The sequence below is a fragment of the Pinus tabuliformis genome, chromosome 7, assembly GCF_031772625.1.
Source record: "Pinus tabuliformis cultivar Carrire ecotype Pingquan chromosome 7, CPIR1, whole genome shotgun sequence".
Taxonomy (NCBI): domain Eukaryota; kingdom Viridiplantae; phylum Streptophyta; class Pinopsida; order Pinales; family Pinaceae; genus Pinus; species Pinus tabuliformis.
This window is the reverse complement of record NC_142293.1, coordinates 1,308,527,960-1,308,543,220: the sequence shown is the minus strand read 5'-3', so window position 1 is coordinate 1,308,543,220 and position 15,261 is coordinate 1,308,527,960. Positions and strand designations below refer to the sequence as shown.

Below are 15,261 nucleotides of genomic sequence, written 5' to 3'. Positions count from 1 at the left end.
AAGGACAAAGATCCCATCTAGATGTGATCAATAGTGGTTCAAGGTATCACTCATGGACCTTGAGGCCCACAAGGTTCCTTTGCAACCTATTGCCCAACTTTTAATTACCAAGTGCGGTAGGTGCCTTGACAACCATACCTATTGCTTAAGAAGTCCTAATAGTTACATATCTCCGCTCAAAGACCAAGGATACTCTTGAGAGATCGTGTGATGGTTCAAGATGACATTTTAGGCTTAAATGCCTAGATGCTTCCTTTAAGTCCTAAAATTGTTCTTTTTGGTAATTTTATATGTTGTTTTTGGCCTTGGATGCCTAGAATATTCCTTATGGTCTACGACCTAGGTTTGCCCATAACAATGTCCTTTTTGGTGGTTTGACACATTATTCTAGGTCTTGGATGCCTAGAATATTCTTTAGGGCCTAAGGCCTGGGTTTGTTCACTTGATTATGCTTAAAGCCTCAAGACCTATGCAATGTGCTTGAAGACTCCCATTGGTGTCCATATTCTCACTTTGAAAGCCAAACATCCCCTGTAAAGGTTATATATGTGGTTGTTCAAAGTGTCATCCATGGATCTTGAGCCCTAGAAGTGCCTTTAGAGCCTAATTCCTGACATTGAAACCTAATTCTCAACTCCCAATGGTCCCATATCTCCACTCAGAGACCATGGATACTCTTGGGAGATCATGATGTGGGCTAGTTCAAGGTGATGTTTTTGGCCTAAATGCATAGAAGCTTCCTTTAAATCCTAAGGCCTAGATTTCCTAGCGTGACTTTGAGTAGGGCACTATGACCCATCACTAGTGCTAACAACCTTCTAATGGAGCTCATGTCCCTTATCATAGGCCAAATATCTTATAGGTTGTGTGATGGTTTGGGATCTTATTCATGGCTCTTGAGCCATAGAAACCAGTTGGGCCTAGGGCCTAAAGCCCATGTTTCCTCCCCTAACCATGGTAAAGGCATCTAAACCCATATTTACTATTCAAAATGTTCTAATGGTGTACATATCCCAACTCATAGACAAATACCACTTTCAATAGGTCAACATGGTGGTATAAGGTGTTACTCTTCGAGTATGATTGTTAAATGTGTAATTTAAGCCTTGAATCTTGGGATTCCTCTTTCGACCATGTTTAGGAGCCCATGACCTACACTTTGTGTGTAAAACATTCTAATAATGTCCATATTGCCACTCAAAGGCCAAATATCCCATAAAGAAGTCGTGTGATATGGTTCAAGGTCTCATTCTTGGTTGTTTTATCCTTAAAATCTACCTTCTAGGCCTAATACACAACTTTCATCACTTGACTTTAGTCATGGCCTGAAGTTCTAAAAAAATCTAATGGTGTCAATATGCCCACTTGGAGATGAAGGATCCTTTTGGGAGGTTATGTGTGTTAGTTTGAGGAAATATTTTGGTTGTCAACGCACAAAAATATTCATTTAGGGCCCAAGGACTAGGTTTCCTTCCTAAACCATGTTTAGGGCCCCACGACTAATAATTTGTGCTTGAAAACTCATTGTCGCCATATACACACTTGGAGGGTAAACATCCCCTTGGGAGGTCATTTGTTTTGGTTTGAGACATCATTCTTGGGGCTAGATTCCTATAATCTTCATTTAGGGCCTAAGGCCCATGTTTTCTCCCCTATCATGTCCCAGGTTATGAGATCCAACTTAGTGCTCAAAGCTTTCGAATATCATCAATATCTCAAATCAGATGCTAATAATATGCTTGGGAGGTCATGTGTGTCACATTGAGGTATCATTCTTGAACTTGGATGTTCAGAAGCTTCCCTAAGAGTGTAAGGCATGGATTTCCTCCCTTAACAACGTCCAAAGTATAGAGACTTACACATATTATTCGAAACCTCATAATACGAAGCATATCCCTATTAGAAACAAGTATAACTTTGATAGGTCAGGTGTGGTGGTTTGATACCCATGGCACTCAGTTGTGGTGGTTTGAGACCCATGGCACTCATGTTTAAAACCTCCTCATGGCACTCATGTGCCCCCCCTAAAAGACAAGGATACCCTTAATATGACTTTTGAGTTAATCTGAGTCATAACTCCTAGCCCTAGATTCCTTCCTTAAAGATATACAAGACCTTGAAACATATACCAAGTGCTTACAAAATGTTAATGCCTTTGATATCACTACATAGAGCCCAAGGATACCCTTGGAAGGTCATGTGTGGTGGTTTAAAGTGCCATTCTTGGTAGTTGATTCCTGTAAGCTTACTTTTGGGCCTAAGGCCTTGGTTTCCTCCCCCAACCACTGTTTAGAACCTTGAGATTGATATTTACTTCTCAAAACCTCATAATGTCAATGCCATTTATATGCTCACATGGAGGTGAAGGATACCCTTATTAGTTTAGTTGTGGTGGTTCAAGGTGGCGTTTGGTGTCATAAGTCCTTAGAATCTTCCTTAGGGCCTAAGGCCTAAATTTCTCCCACAACCATGTCCAAGGTCTAGAGACGCATGTCTAGTGCTTAAAATTTCCTCATGGCATTGATATCCCCCCTTGTAAGCCAAGGATACCTTGAAAAGGGCTTATGTGCTGGTTTTAGTGGTTCTTCTTAATCTTAGACGTGTAGAAGCTTCCTTTGGAGCCCCAAAGGCGTAGATTTCCTTCCTTAAACATGTTTAGGGTCCCGAGACATATATCTAGTGCTAACACCTCCCAATTCTCCCCATATCCCTTTTCTAAGGCTAAGAATCCCCTTGAGAGGTCATGTATGACAGTTTCATGCATCATTCTTGGACCTATATGTGTATATACTTCCTTTAGTGCTTAAGGTTTGAATTTCCTCCTTTGACCATGTTCACAGTCCTTGGACTCATCTCTAATGATCAAAACCTTGTAATGGTTATTGATATTCATGATGTTAAGAATACACTTGAGAGGCCATGTGTATTGGTTTTAGGTGTTGTTCTTGGCCCTGGATGCCTAAAAGCTTCCTTTATGGTCTAAAGAAGAGGTTTATCTTCTCAACCATGTATTTTCTCGACCATTTCCAAGGGCCTCGAGACTCATAGCTAGTGCTCAAAGCCTCCTAGTAGCATTGACACTTATCACAAAAAATGACAAACAATCTAGCAGATTTATAAAAAAAATCTCAATCAAATATTAAATTTCCTTTCAAGTCACTTATATTGCCATCTTTAAAATCGTAATAAATTGAGAAAACTGAGATTGTCTTTCATTTGTTTGAAATGATAATTTATAATGGGCATCTTTTTTTTTTGAAGTGGCTCATTATTTATGAATTTATTGTGTTTATCCTGCAAATCTTTTGAAGTGACTAATTATTTATGTATTTATGAATTTATTGTGTTTATCATGCAAATCTTCATAATTAAAACTTACAGATGTTAAGAATCCCTTTGAGAGGCCATGTGTAGTGGTTTTAGGTGTCATTCTCGGCCTTAGATGTCTAGAAGCTTCCTTTTTCTCGACCATATCTTTCTCAAACATGTCCAAAACCATAAGATTCATAACTAGTGGGCCAGTGCTCAAAGCCTCATAACAAAATTTGACGAACAACCTAACAAATCTATAAAAAAAAATCTCAATTAAATATTAAATTTCAATTCAAATTACTTTATTACCATCTTTGAAATTTTAAAATATTAATAATAGATTATATTTGGTTAAAATCATATTAATTATTTATAAATTTATTAAATGTAGAATATAACTCTTCATACTATTATTCATAATTAAATTTTAATTTTATATATTATTATGACAATGAAAAATTCAACACTTGTAAACTTAATTAAGTTAGATATTAAATTAGTGTATGAGATCTCTTTGTTTGTAGAACAAGGGACTCATTTCTGACCAGCAATTTAAGTGTTAAAATCTAGCAAAGCATACATACTCTACCCCTCTAGTTTTGAACTTATGACCTTTTACAAAAAAACACACATACTCTTAAACATTAAATCCACTTAACATGAATAAACATCACCACCACTTCACCATCACATTATAAAAATGATACCACTTTTACACCACAAATTGTGAAAGTGGTTTGTATTTGCGTTGCTCAGACATGGATTACGCTCAAGCAAGCGTTGTGTTCGTTTTGTTCATCTGATAATATTTAAAAGTTTGCATTTTTGAAAAGTATTTCACTATGACCCAGGTATTCAATCTAATTTACAATATTAATGATGGTACGTTGAATAATATTATATGCTGGTTTGTCGTATCTCCTTATGGAGTTTTTTCCTTTCTGGTCTTGTATCTCCTTAATCATATAAGGAGATTTTATGTCCCTAATCATCTAAGTAGAAATCTCCTTGTGCTTTAAGGGAGGATTCTTTTAGGCTTCTCTCAGTTGCATGTCTTGGCGTGGCTTCATTAATGTCTCTATATTTGAATTTTTATCTTTTCACCATAATGACATGGGCATCATGAAATTACATGATAAGATTGTAATGGGATCCAACCTAGTGCAGATCTTGGGAAACAGTGAAATACAAATGCTTCGAAGTACCAGAGACCGGGTGGAGAAGATCGATCATGATTCATACCTACATGTTCCCATTATCGATTTGCAGGGATTCAAACTACGTCGACGTTAATATGACCCCCATCGTTGTATAAGTTTCAAGTGCGGTAGATAATTAGCATTTCTTCCAGATTATAAATTATATTTGATGCCATGATTTGATTCCTCAGAATGCCCTAGAATACTTCGCGTCGCTTGCTTGATAAATCCCCATTTATATTCTCATAATTCTTCGGGGTTAAGCCATTTCCGCGATATTATAGCCACAACTTACGTTGTTTTTAAATTTAATAAATCTAATCATTTAGATATCTGATATCATCGAGATCTCATTGTCTTCAAAGATAAGCATATTAACTTTTAAGTCATAAAATTCCAGTTTGTTGTTTTAGATTTTTTGCTTTGAGCCTAATACATATAGGACACGTGGTAATTATGTTTGACTGGGCTTATTGAAGAAGTTTATGCCGGGATTGTTTAAGATTGTTTATGCCGGGATTTTGGGTATGTATTTTTCTTTGTGGTTTTTTGAATAGGTGTAGATTGCAGATTTTCAGAATATTCTAAAATTTGTTATCTTTTAATCGTCAAATTCTAAAATATTGTCCAAATATTACAATTAAAATATTTTTAAACACATAACTGATATCGATCCTCTAATCCATTCTGATCTCTACTGTTATTGGCATCCTCTGATCTGATGTGGGTTCTACTGTTTTTGAGACCATTGTCACTGTATATCAGATCTGCAATATAAATGTACATTGTACGCCCAATGCAGTGGATTTTTCTTCAAAACAAATATCTTCATTATAATTGCCCACGCACGAAGTGAAGTTTTGTTCGCAACCAACAATACTCTAATTATTTCATTTCTTGAACAGTAGAAATCTCAACCCTGTTGATCCTTCTCCCTGAGATCCGAGACTAAAGTGGAAAAAATTTATTCCATTGCCATGTCCTTTATGAAAATTAATTCGATCTGAGAAGACGTGCAAAGATTTAAAAAATCATTTGATGCGTGTTCAGAAGGCTACTGGAGAAAAATCGTGAAACATTAGAGAGTAGTTTTTCTTAGTCAAGGTCTCAAGTTTCAATCTTACGCAGAAAATTAGTAAAAATGCCTTCGCCTAATTCCTTGAAAAGTTTTGAAGGAGAATTACTGAGCATGAGATGCTTCATGAGATGTGCATGTGCGACAAGGGAAAGTATCTGGCTTCCACGGGATTCCCTTTGAATTCTCCAAGTTCACTTGAGAGTTTGTATGGCCACACGTTTTGCAAGTATACCTAGAAGGCTGCCAAGGCATCTGGTTTCCACGGGATTCCCTTCGAATTCGACGATTCCACTTGGGAGCAGGGTTCATACTAGTAGTTCAAAGCCTATTACTTTGTTTAACATAGTTCTATAAAATTCTGGCCATTGTTTGTGTGTCTATATATATATATATGATGAGAGGAATGTGTTTTATACTGACATAATATTGGGTTGATTTTTATTGCTATCACTGATACAGGAATGTGGTTTCATACTCACGTAATATTGTGTTGATTTTTATCCTTATCTCTAATAAGGAACAGGTAGTGAGATACTCGTAGGGTTTGGAACCAATGACTATTATTCATAAATACTTTGACAATACATTATTCACCAATCATTTTATGCTTATGAATAATTTTTTTTTATGCTCATGAATAATATTACTTGTGGTATTAAACACATTGTCATTATTATTATGACTACACACTCATTCCATTCATAAAAATATTTTAAACAATGTTATTATTCTTTGGGAGAGTAAAGGAGTTGATTATAATTAAGGCAATTAGCTTACTCATTTTATTTATGCAAAATATATTTTAAATAATGTTGATAGTTATTAATTTTTGGGAAGTTATGGGAGATTGATTTTGAGAAGGCTTATAATTAAGTGAAAAAACTTTTATTTTAGTAATGTTGAATTTTGTATTTTGATCTCTCTTTAATAAATAGTGTCGAAAATTCTTTTTTAGATGTTTTAAAGTGTTTATTCGTTAAAAGGGGCAAGTTCACTAGGGTGAGGTTCTTTTCGTTTATTAACATTATTATTTTTAATTAATTAGCTTTCTTTGTGTGTGATATAATTTAGACAATTTTGTTAGGAGGACATGGAATAGGCAATGTCTTGTCATTTAGACATTATATTTATAAAGATTAATTTTAAAAAGAAACGTCTATTCATTTTGGAGATGCTTAAGGTCTTGTTTTTTAATCTTTCTATCAATGATGTTGCAGCCATGTTTGCTTGTTTTTTAATCTTTCTATCAATGATGTTGCAGCCATGTTTGCAGATGCCTTGGCATTTATTCATCAATAAAAGCAAGTCTATTAAGGTTGAGCTCTTGTAATCTATTAAATAAGGATGTGTCGTGACCCTGACTTTGTATGTCTTCATTGTTAAAGCCTTTGGGTCCTTAATATATTTCAAAGCTACTCTAACTATTATGTTCCGAAGTTACTAACTTTAGAGGATTTCTCTCACTTATTAAATTAATACTATAAAATTTAAAATTTTGGATGTAAATTTAAAGCTGAATATTCCATGAACCAAGATGTGATAGCCAAAAGTTAACCACTACTATTTTTTTTTACCAATCAACCAAAAATTAACAACTACTTTTTTACAAGTCAACCCAGGGATCAAGTTGTTATTTAAATGCCACATGAATCCATGGTGAATACTGAAATCAAACCAAAAATCTTCGTGGTGTAAAAAAAAAACAATTTTTTTGTTTGATGTTTAACCATGAAAGATCTCTCATTTAACTATGTTTGATGTATATGTTCAGTATTTGAAATATATGTGGTCCACAATATAGGTGTACTGCAACTTCTCAAGTATTTATTCTAGTTATGCCACCTTGCCATATCGATCTATTCCTGGGCCAGGGCATTATATACACAATGCCTTTTTTCTTCATTCATCTAGTGGTATTCCTTGTTAGGTGATCACCTACCTTACGCTATAGAATTTTAGTCAGCATGGTTGCTTGTTTTGTTTGAGATTTTTTTTCAAAGTTACACGGAAAAAGAAATGATGTTTCAATTATGTCATTGTCCCCTATAGTCAACATGGTTGCTTGTTTTGTTTGAGATTTTTTTCAGAGTTACAGGGAAAAAGAAATGATGTTTCAATTATGTCATTGCCCCCTTCACTTTTTCTTGATAGGATGGCAATTTAACATGTACTAACCTATCATTGGAACATGTGTCAACGTATCATTGTAAACCACAATGTAGATCTGCATTGTTTGACCTAGAATGGAGCATCTAGAACAATATTTGGAACATTAACGAGTCCCCATGCATCGTAAGTAGAGGTTCTTCTAGCCATGTGATTGAGCTTTTGCAGCACTCTTTGGTTGGTTACTACCGAGGTGATGATAGGTCCCTACACCATGTTCCAATACAGGTGTGGCACAAGAAAAGCGAGTGTGGGGAATCATGCCTGTAGGGCTACCTTGCAATGATAAGCAATGCTCGACCTTGGTTCTGGCCATCTCAAAAGGTCTAAGCTTTCAAATCGTGATGTGAATGGATGGAACACATGCATTCCACTAATGTCAATTCCGAGATTTTGGATGGAGTGCCCTTATGACCATAACTAACTTCATCGTATGATTTGGCATAGTCCCACTTTATTCTTATAATGCTTAAGGATAGTTTAATTATTCAATGGTTGCTAGTTTAATAATTTAATTATTTGGTGTTTTAACAGTGCGGGATATCTTCAAATTGATTTAGTTTAAAATTTGGTTGGGATTTTTGGAAATGGTAGATTTAAATTATCTAATTTAGATTAAAGGTTTATATATTTAAAAAGAATTTAAACATTTACAAAGAAATTTATATCTTTAAAATAAAATTTAAATAATATTATAATTTTTTGAAAATCTATGAAAAATAAACAAAAAAGTTAAACTACATTATTATTTAAACAATTTTTGTTCTTCATTATCAAAAAATTGAATTACATAATTATATATTGTATTTGAACAATTTTCTTTTATCATCACTATGTATATATAGATGTTTTTTTAAATAGTCCGAAAATTTATTATAACTTAGTTGTCAAACCAGCTATAGTTATTTTTGGGCTTTCGCTCTTGCTAGATACTTCTGGGTCTTGGACCACTAACTTTTCCTTACATCTAATAAAGACAAACTCTTAACCTAACAATAACAATAGCAATTTTAAAATATACTCCAGACACAATATATTTGTAAATGCTATATAAAATATTTACTATCTTTACTAAATTTTATATCATTATTTATTTTTGATATTAGAATTTTGTGATACATATTAATTCTTTGAAATTGATCTGGAAGTCAATTTTAAAACATCATTATTTATATTAAAAAATTTAAAAATGATGATCTATAGACGTTTAATTTTATGGTAGGCTTGAACTCACTTCCAAATTTTTAGTAGGGGGGAAGCTGGATTAACAAGAATGCTACAATTGGAACACATTTACGCTGAACTTTAAAATGTACAAGTTTATACCTCTTGCACCACTTAAGGTGTCAGCAAAGCCTTTGGGTTCTATTCTGCCATGTGGATATTCTGTCCATTAAAAGTGGACATAATCAGACAGGGTCGAGAACGTTATGCCTAATCATGGTGGTGGCGTACGTTTGTAATATTGTTCTTTCTTAATCCTTCAATCACTTTCTGGATCACTTCCTCGTCAAGATTTTGGCGTGTAGTCTTCTTGGTTATGAAGACTAAGATCAGACCAGTTGTCACATTAATATCAACTTTGACCTCGATATCCAGTCTTAGCTAACCCTAGCTAACTCCAGCTTTGAAAAATGGTGGGAAAAAATGATAAAATACAAGAAGAGGAGAACCATGCCAAAAAACAAAGTATAATTAACGAGCTCTTCCTGAGAGTGTTGCGAAAGTATGTGAACCAAACAGGCGATGTCGCATTCAAATAATTCAGTTTAATAGCTAAGTCATAGAGATGTCCAAGACTGCATCAGATCACGCCCAGAAACGTATAACGATGAATCTGCTTTCAAGGCACCATGTTCGGTTCTTATCACATTAAATTTCATTTGTTCAGATGCTCTGAATCTATGTATGTACACAGTGTCCAATAAAAGTTCAGCCGTTTCAGACTGAAATAGTACGAAGCAGTATCGCCGCTGGATTTGAAAGTGATTCAAGCTGGTTTCTGAGAGATGGGAGGAGCCTCAGAGAGTGTTTTTTAGCAGCCCACAGAAATTAACGATATTTCTCGTGAGTCATGACTCCCGTTCATGATTTAGAACGCTTTTGAGCTTCTTTCACCTGCAACGTCGTGTGATGCAAGGAAGGTAGTTAAGGGTATCAAGTTCAATCCCAAAAGCCTCCGTTAATGCTGAAAGTATAAACCAAACTACCATTTTATCCGTGCAATCTTGTGTCCCGACCTCCCGAAAAGTTGAACCTGCGAAGCTGTTTAGCCCGACCGCCAATAGATTAGATGATTATATTTCAGCTTAATGTATAAAGACTCCTGCTCTGTTCTGGGGGATCTCGTGATACCAAATAACGATCCATAGCTTTCTTGAATTATTTGCCTCGATCGTGTTCCCACGAGATAGATAGATTTCTGTACCACTTTTCATCGGTTGTCATTTTCCTGTCTGTGAATTTTCTGACAAAGCGTGTTACCACGGCTTTGGAAAGTAAATGTGTGGTAAGGGACCCTTGGCTCAACCGCTGCTCGGGGGGCTCATCCCATGTATATATAACATGTGACAGTGGTACACTGGTGGTATAATTAATTCGATCCCCATCTGCAGTGGCAAATTTATTTTATTTGCAGACATGGCGCCGAATGCTTCTGATTCTGATCATGGAGATCAATGCCCTGTAGAGAATGGATCTGAGGATAGAAAAGATAGTGATAGTCATGAATTGGGTCTTTCCAGACCACCCACAAGGCTAGAACAGAAACGGCTGAAAAGGGCTCAATCAGATGGTGCTGCTCTTTCTTCAGAGATCTCTCGTTTGTCTCTCAATTCAGAAGCCGAGCAGGTGATCGTGCAGTGCCAGTGTGAGTGCTGCGGATTGTCCGAAGAATGCACTGCTGGTTATATTGGGAGAGTGAGAAAGCTTTTCTGCGATCGTTGGATTTGCGGCCTGTGCGCTGAGGCAGTCAAGGAGGAACGCAATAGAATGGATCGTGAAACGCCCATGGAAGCAGCGCTGCAAGCCCATATTTCCGTCTGCAAGAAGTTTAACAAGTATGAACGCACCAATCCTGCAGTTCACGTGGCGGATGCGATGTGTAAGCTTTTGAAGAAGAGCAGGGAAGCCTCCACGTCGAAACCTAACGTTCCTGCGATCCCTAGGGGAAATCTTGGGCGTAGTACGAGCTGCATTCCTTCCATGGCAAGAGACTTCAAGTGAATGAATGAAGTCTTAATTTGCATCGATGCACTCTGCCGGGTAATAGAAAACGCAATACCTGGTATGGATCTGCATTCATGGCTACCCTAATCAAGTTGACAGAACTGAGCTAACCTGCTCCCACTTCATACATCTTAATACAGTTTTATTGTACTAATTTACACCATTAATGAAAACTTTTGATCACTTCTATATTGTGGCATTAAATTGAGATATCAGAATGGAATCTGCACATAATTTTGCCAAGTGTTCGGAAATCTATAAATCTATGTTTATTACGATGATCCATTAATTCATGTTTATTATGACATGCATTTTATTATTTTGATTCAATTTTTAAAAGCTTTTCTTTTACTATTTTTAAATAATAAACTTGTAAGTGTTTAGAAGATCCATGAATGTACGAGCTACGATTTGAAGGGATTTAAAGGCATGGAGGAAGCTTGATACCAGTATCTAACAAGGGATTATCTTAAATATGCATTCAATAGAATGTTGAGCATGCTTCAAACTGTCGTCTCAATGAATCAACTCTGATTCCATTTCAGGATTTGCAGAGTAACCAGAGTATTAGTTTTCAATTCAAAGTTAGGCAAAATCTTCATATTTCTGAAGAAAATGAACCAATTTTGATTCTATTTTAGGATTCACTGAGTAAGCAACATAGATCTATCTTAAATACGGATCTAATGTGAGCGGAGAAGGATCCAATTTCTTCACGGACAATTTTTATTTTTTAATTTTTTATGAGCCTACATTATTTAAATGTTTTATACAGTTATTTTTTTTAAATTTTTAGATTTCTTTAAAAAATAATTTTCACAGACATGAACAAAATTTCAATTGTGATTTACATATCATTTGTAGAATGAGCCTATCGGCTCAACCATAGTACTAGTGTTCAATTCAAAGTTAGGTAAAATCTTCATATTTCCAAGGAAAAGGCAATGGGTCTTTGTTGGAGATGATACCCACATGTTTGCATTTCAAGTGATAGCTTGTTATATTGGTATTAGACTTTGTTGGAGGTAATATCAACATGTTTGTATGTGATAAGTTACATATATTGGTATTTAGGAATAGATGATTACTTATAAATTAATAATGATTTATTTTTATATATTATAATATTGAAAAGTAAATATTTGTTGATTTGTATATAACTATTTGAAATCTATATTTATTTTAAGTTTAATTGGATTGAGAAAAGAATAAGTCGATGATGAAAAGTTTAATGGGTTTGAAACAATTATAAGTGAGAAAATGTTTAGATATGAGTTTATAAAACTTCTTTTTAAGGCTTTATTTTATATGGATGTGAGGTTTGTGGTTGCAATCTCTTCATAGTGGACTGCAAACCCCTACATTCCTTGCTACGAAAATACAATTGTGAAACCACCTAAACAGTGGATTCAATCTCTTGGAACTGAGCAAAAATCCATCTAGACCTTGGGTGAAGCCTTGTACTTAGAGAAGTAAGTGGGTTCGATGATGCTTACTACCAGAGAGCAGTTATTAAGCCACTAGGATAGTGAACTCCATCTCGTGGGCCAAGCTTCGGTGTGAATTTCTCTAAGCAAGCATCTCCTCATACTTTGGATTTGGCTTAGGGGTAGTCCAACAAAAAAGAGTGCAATGTAGCTGACTTATTGTTGGGTGAATATTTGAAGTCCCTCCTTCAATTGCCAACCATCTTAAACACTCAGGTAAGTCTATTGCATATGCATACTTGAATTTAATGGACTATGATGCTCTTTATTATGTTCATGATTGGTACATGACCTTATACATTTAGAAATGAAAATGAATGCTCTAACTGTGAAGTTCATTGTTATGTTTATGAGTGGAAGATATCTTGTATGTCCATGATTTTAATGGGCGGTTGTGCTGATCAATATTTAGTTCATGATTGAGGTGAGAACTGCGTGTTTATGCTCTTTCTTTCTCTCTCAATTGACAACAATGGTTCATGAGTATATTCGTTCAGCCTACTCAGAGGGTTTGCACTGTCTTGTAGAGGACTGCAACTCCTCTTGCATTGATATCAACACTAATATGCTTACACTCAGTTAATTGGTAATCACATGCTTCTAATGGTCATTGGGATCAATAGAGCATATTGGTAAGATATGCAAAGTATAGCAAGACCTGACACTGAGGGTCCAATGGTGGAACCTCGTTTCTTCACAACCTTATCATGTGGGCCCCATCGGGTTGTCAGACCCCAAGGCAATCACTTGGACATGTGTGTGGCCGATACCGGCCATTGGCCATTGGCCAAAAAAATTACGTGCGCGAGGAGGTAAGGAACACCCCATGCCGAGGTGCAAAGATGATGTGGATTGATGGGCTCCACCTCGAGTCTCGGACCTCAAACCTCGACATTTTCCAATAGAGGTTAGAGCAGATGGAGGTGAGGAACCCTCGATGCCGGGATAACGTGAACTGGTGGGGTCCACCTTAGGTCTTGAACCTTGGGCCTCGACATATTCCAACAGAGGTTAGAGCAAAGGGAGGCGAGGAACTGCTGATGTTGAGACGCCGAGATGACGTGGACCAATGGGCTTCACCTAAGGTCTCAGGCCTCGTACCTTGACATTTTCTAATAGAGGTTAGAGTAGAGGGAGGCTAGAAATTCCCAATTTCGAGACACTAAGATGATGTGGACCAAAGGTCTCCACCTCAAACACATGGCATGGGAGAGGAATCCTCTCATCTTTATCCATGTGTAAAGTAATTTATGTAAAACCACAATAAATTCTAGTGGTTTCGCTCCATGCTTAAAGCTGGTTAGAAATCCTTTCAAATACGGCGAAATCGCTCGAATTGGCTCCTACACATGGAGAGTGGTATTACCCTTTTGCCCATGAAGTTTGTGTTAAACTATTTGCAAGTTAGCTGGGTGAATTCTATGACAGTTGTCAGATCAAGGGACTCTGCACATAGTACAATGGATTGATGTCCTCGAGTTTTGGACCTCCGACCTTGACGTTTCCCAATTGGGGTTGGAGTAGTGAGAAGGTCGAGGACCCGATGTTGAGATGATGTGGCTTGTGGGTGGACCCTATTAGGCTTGCAAGTCTCCAGGCCACCAAGATTTTCAAGAAACTAAGTGAAGAGCAAACCTAGAGGTCGATGTTCGAGATCGACTGAGCCCCCCCCTCGTGGATGATGTTTCATGAGTAGGGGGGGTTGTGGTTGGGATTAGCACCAATCTACCCATCTTCGATAGATTATTGTGGTTAATTGTGGGGCTCCCCTTCCCCAAATTCAAACCAACATTCGAGGGGTCTGCACTACCAGTTGTTTGGTGAAGGCAGTTCCATGCCCCAACGTGGCATGCAACATGGCAGGTGATTTGGTGGATAGGTAAGTAGCCCCAACAATGCCACATGGGCCATGCAAGGGCCACATGGGTACCACATGGAGAGCCATGGACTGACGTTGACCCTTCTTATTAACAAACATAAAATGGGCATAACTTTTGATCCAAAAATAAGATTGAATTAAATTTTATATCACCGGAAAGCTCTCAATGATCTTATCACAATGTTGGTATCATAATTAAATTTCACAAAGATCACAAAAATGAAGTTTTTGCTAATCCCATTTTCATAACAGATCTTGGAGGTCAAGTTAAAATGAATAGGTAACACCTCTCATAGCCATCATAAATGAAGGGGGTGGGAGTGTTATAGGTATATTAGTTTTGTCTTTGGGTGGAGTAGTACACAAATGATTATTAAAGAGGAACTAAAACATTTCAACTTTATTTTATTTTTAATATAGATAATTAGATTTGTATTAAAAATGATATAGCTAGAGTTTATAGTAAAACATTACAAGATTGTTCACCTGATATATTTCAAAATTATGATTAATACTGCCTAAATGGGTTAGATCCAATGGTGGAGAGTTAGAAGTTTTTCACCATTGGATAAGGTTGAATTCCATGAGAGACTAGCTAGAGCCATGTGGGCACTTTGAGGTAGTGGTTGAATGTGTGGTTGCACCTAGAGAGATTATATTAAATGGTCTTGTGACTTGTGCAAACATAAGTGGATCAAAGCCCACCCCCATGTCCTCTTTTAAGAGAAATCCCTTGATGGGTGGAACAAGGAAGAATGCCCCTCCTTGTAAAACCCAATGCCGCCGACAAGAGCACCATATGGCAATTGTGGCAAGGCACGTTTCATTATGAGATAACATGTGATTGACACACCTTACATGGAATTGGGTTAATGAAATGGTTTTCAAGGCAAAGTTACAGGAAACAACTCG

General features: G+C 36.4%; 1 protein-coding gene across 1 annotated transcript; it reads left to right on the top strand.

Moving 5' to 3' along the window:
- Positions 1 to 10,156: 10,156 nt before the first annotated feature.
- On the top strand, positions 10,157 to 11,194 carry LOC149252343 (uncharacterized). Its single transcript, XM_089456657.1, has one exon. The coding sequence runs from the start codon at positions 10,396 to 10,398 to the stop codon at positions 10,978 to 10,980; it is 585 nt and encodes a 194-aa protein (XP_089312783.1). The 5' UTR covers positions 10,157 to 10,395; the 3' UTR covers positions 10,981 to 11,194.
- Positions 11,195 to 15,261: the final 4,067 nt, after the last annotated feature.

Excerpts from the sequence above, each read along its gene's own strand:
- LOC149252343 (XM_089456657.1), top strand. The coding sequence starts at position 10,396 with ATGGCGCCGAATGCTTCTGATTCTGATCATGGAGATCAATGCCCTGTA.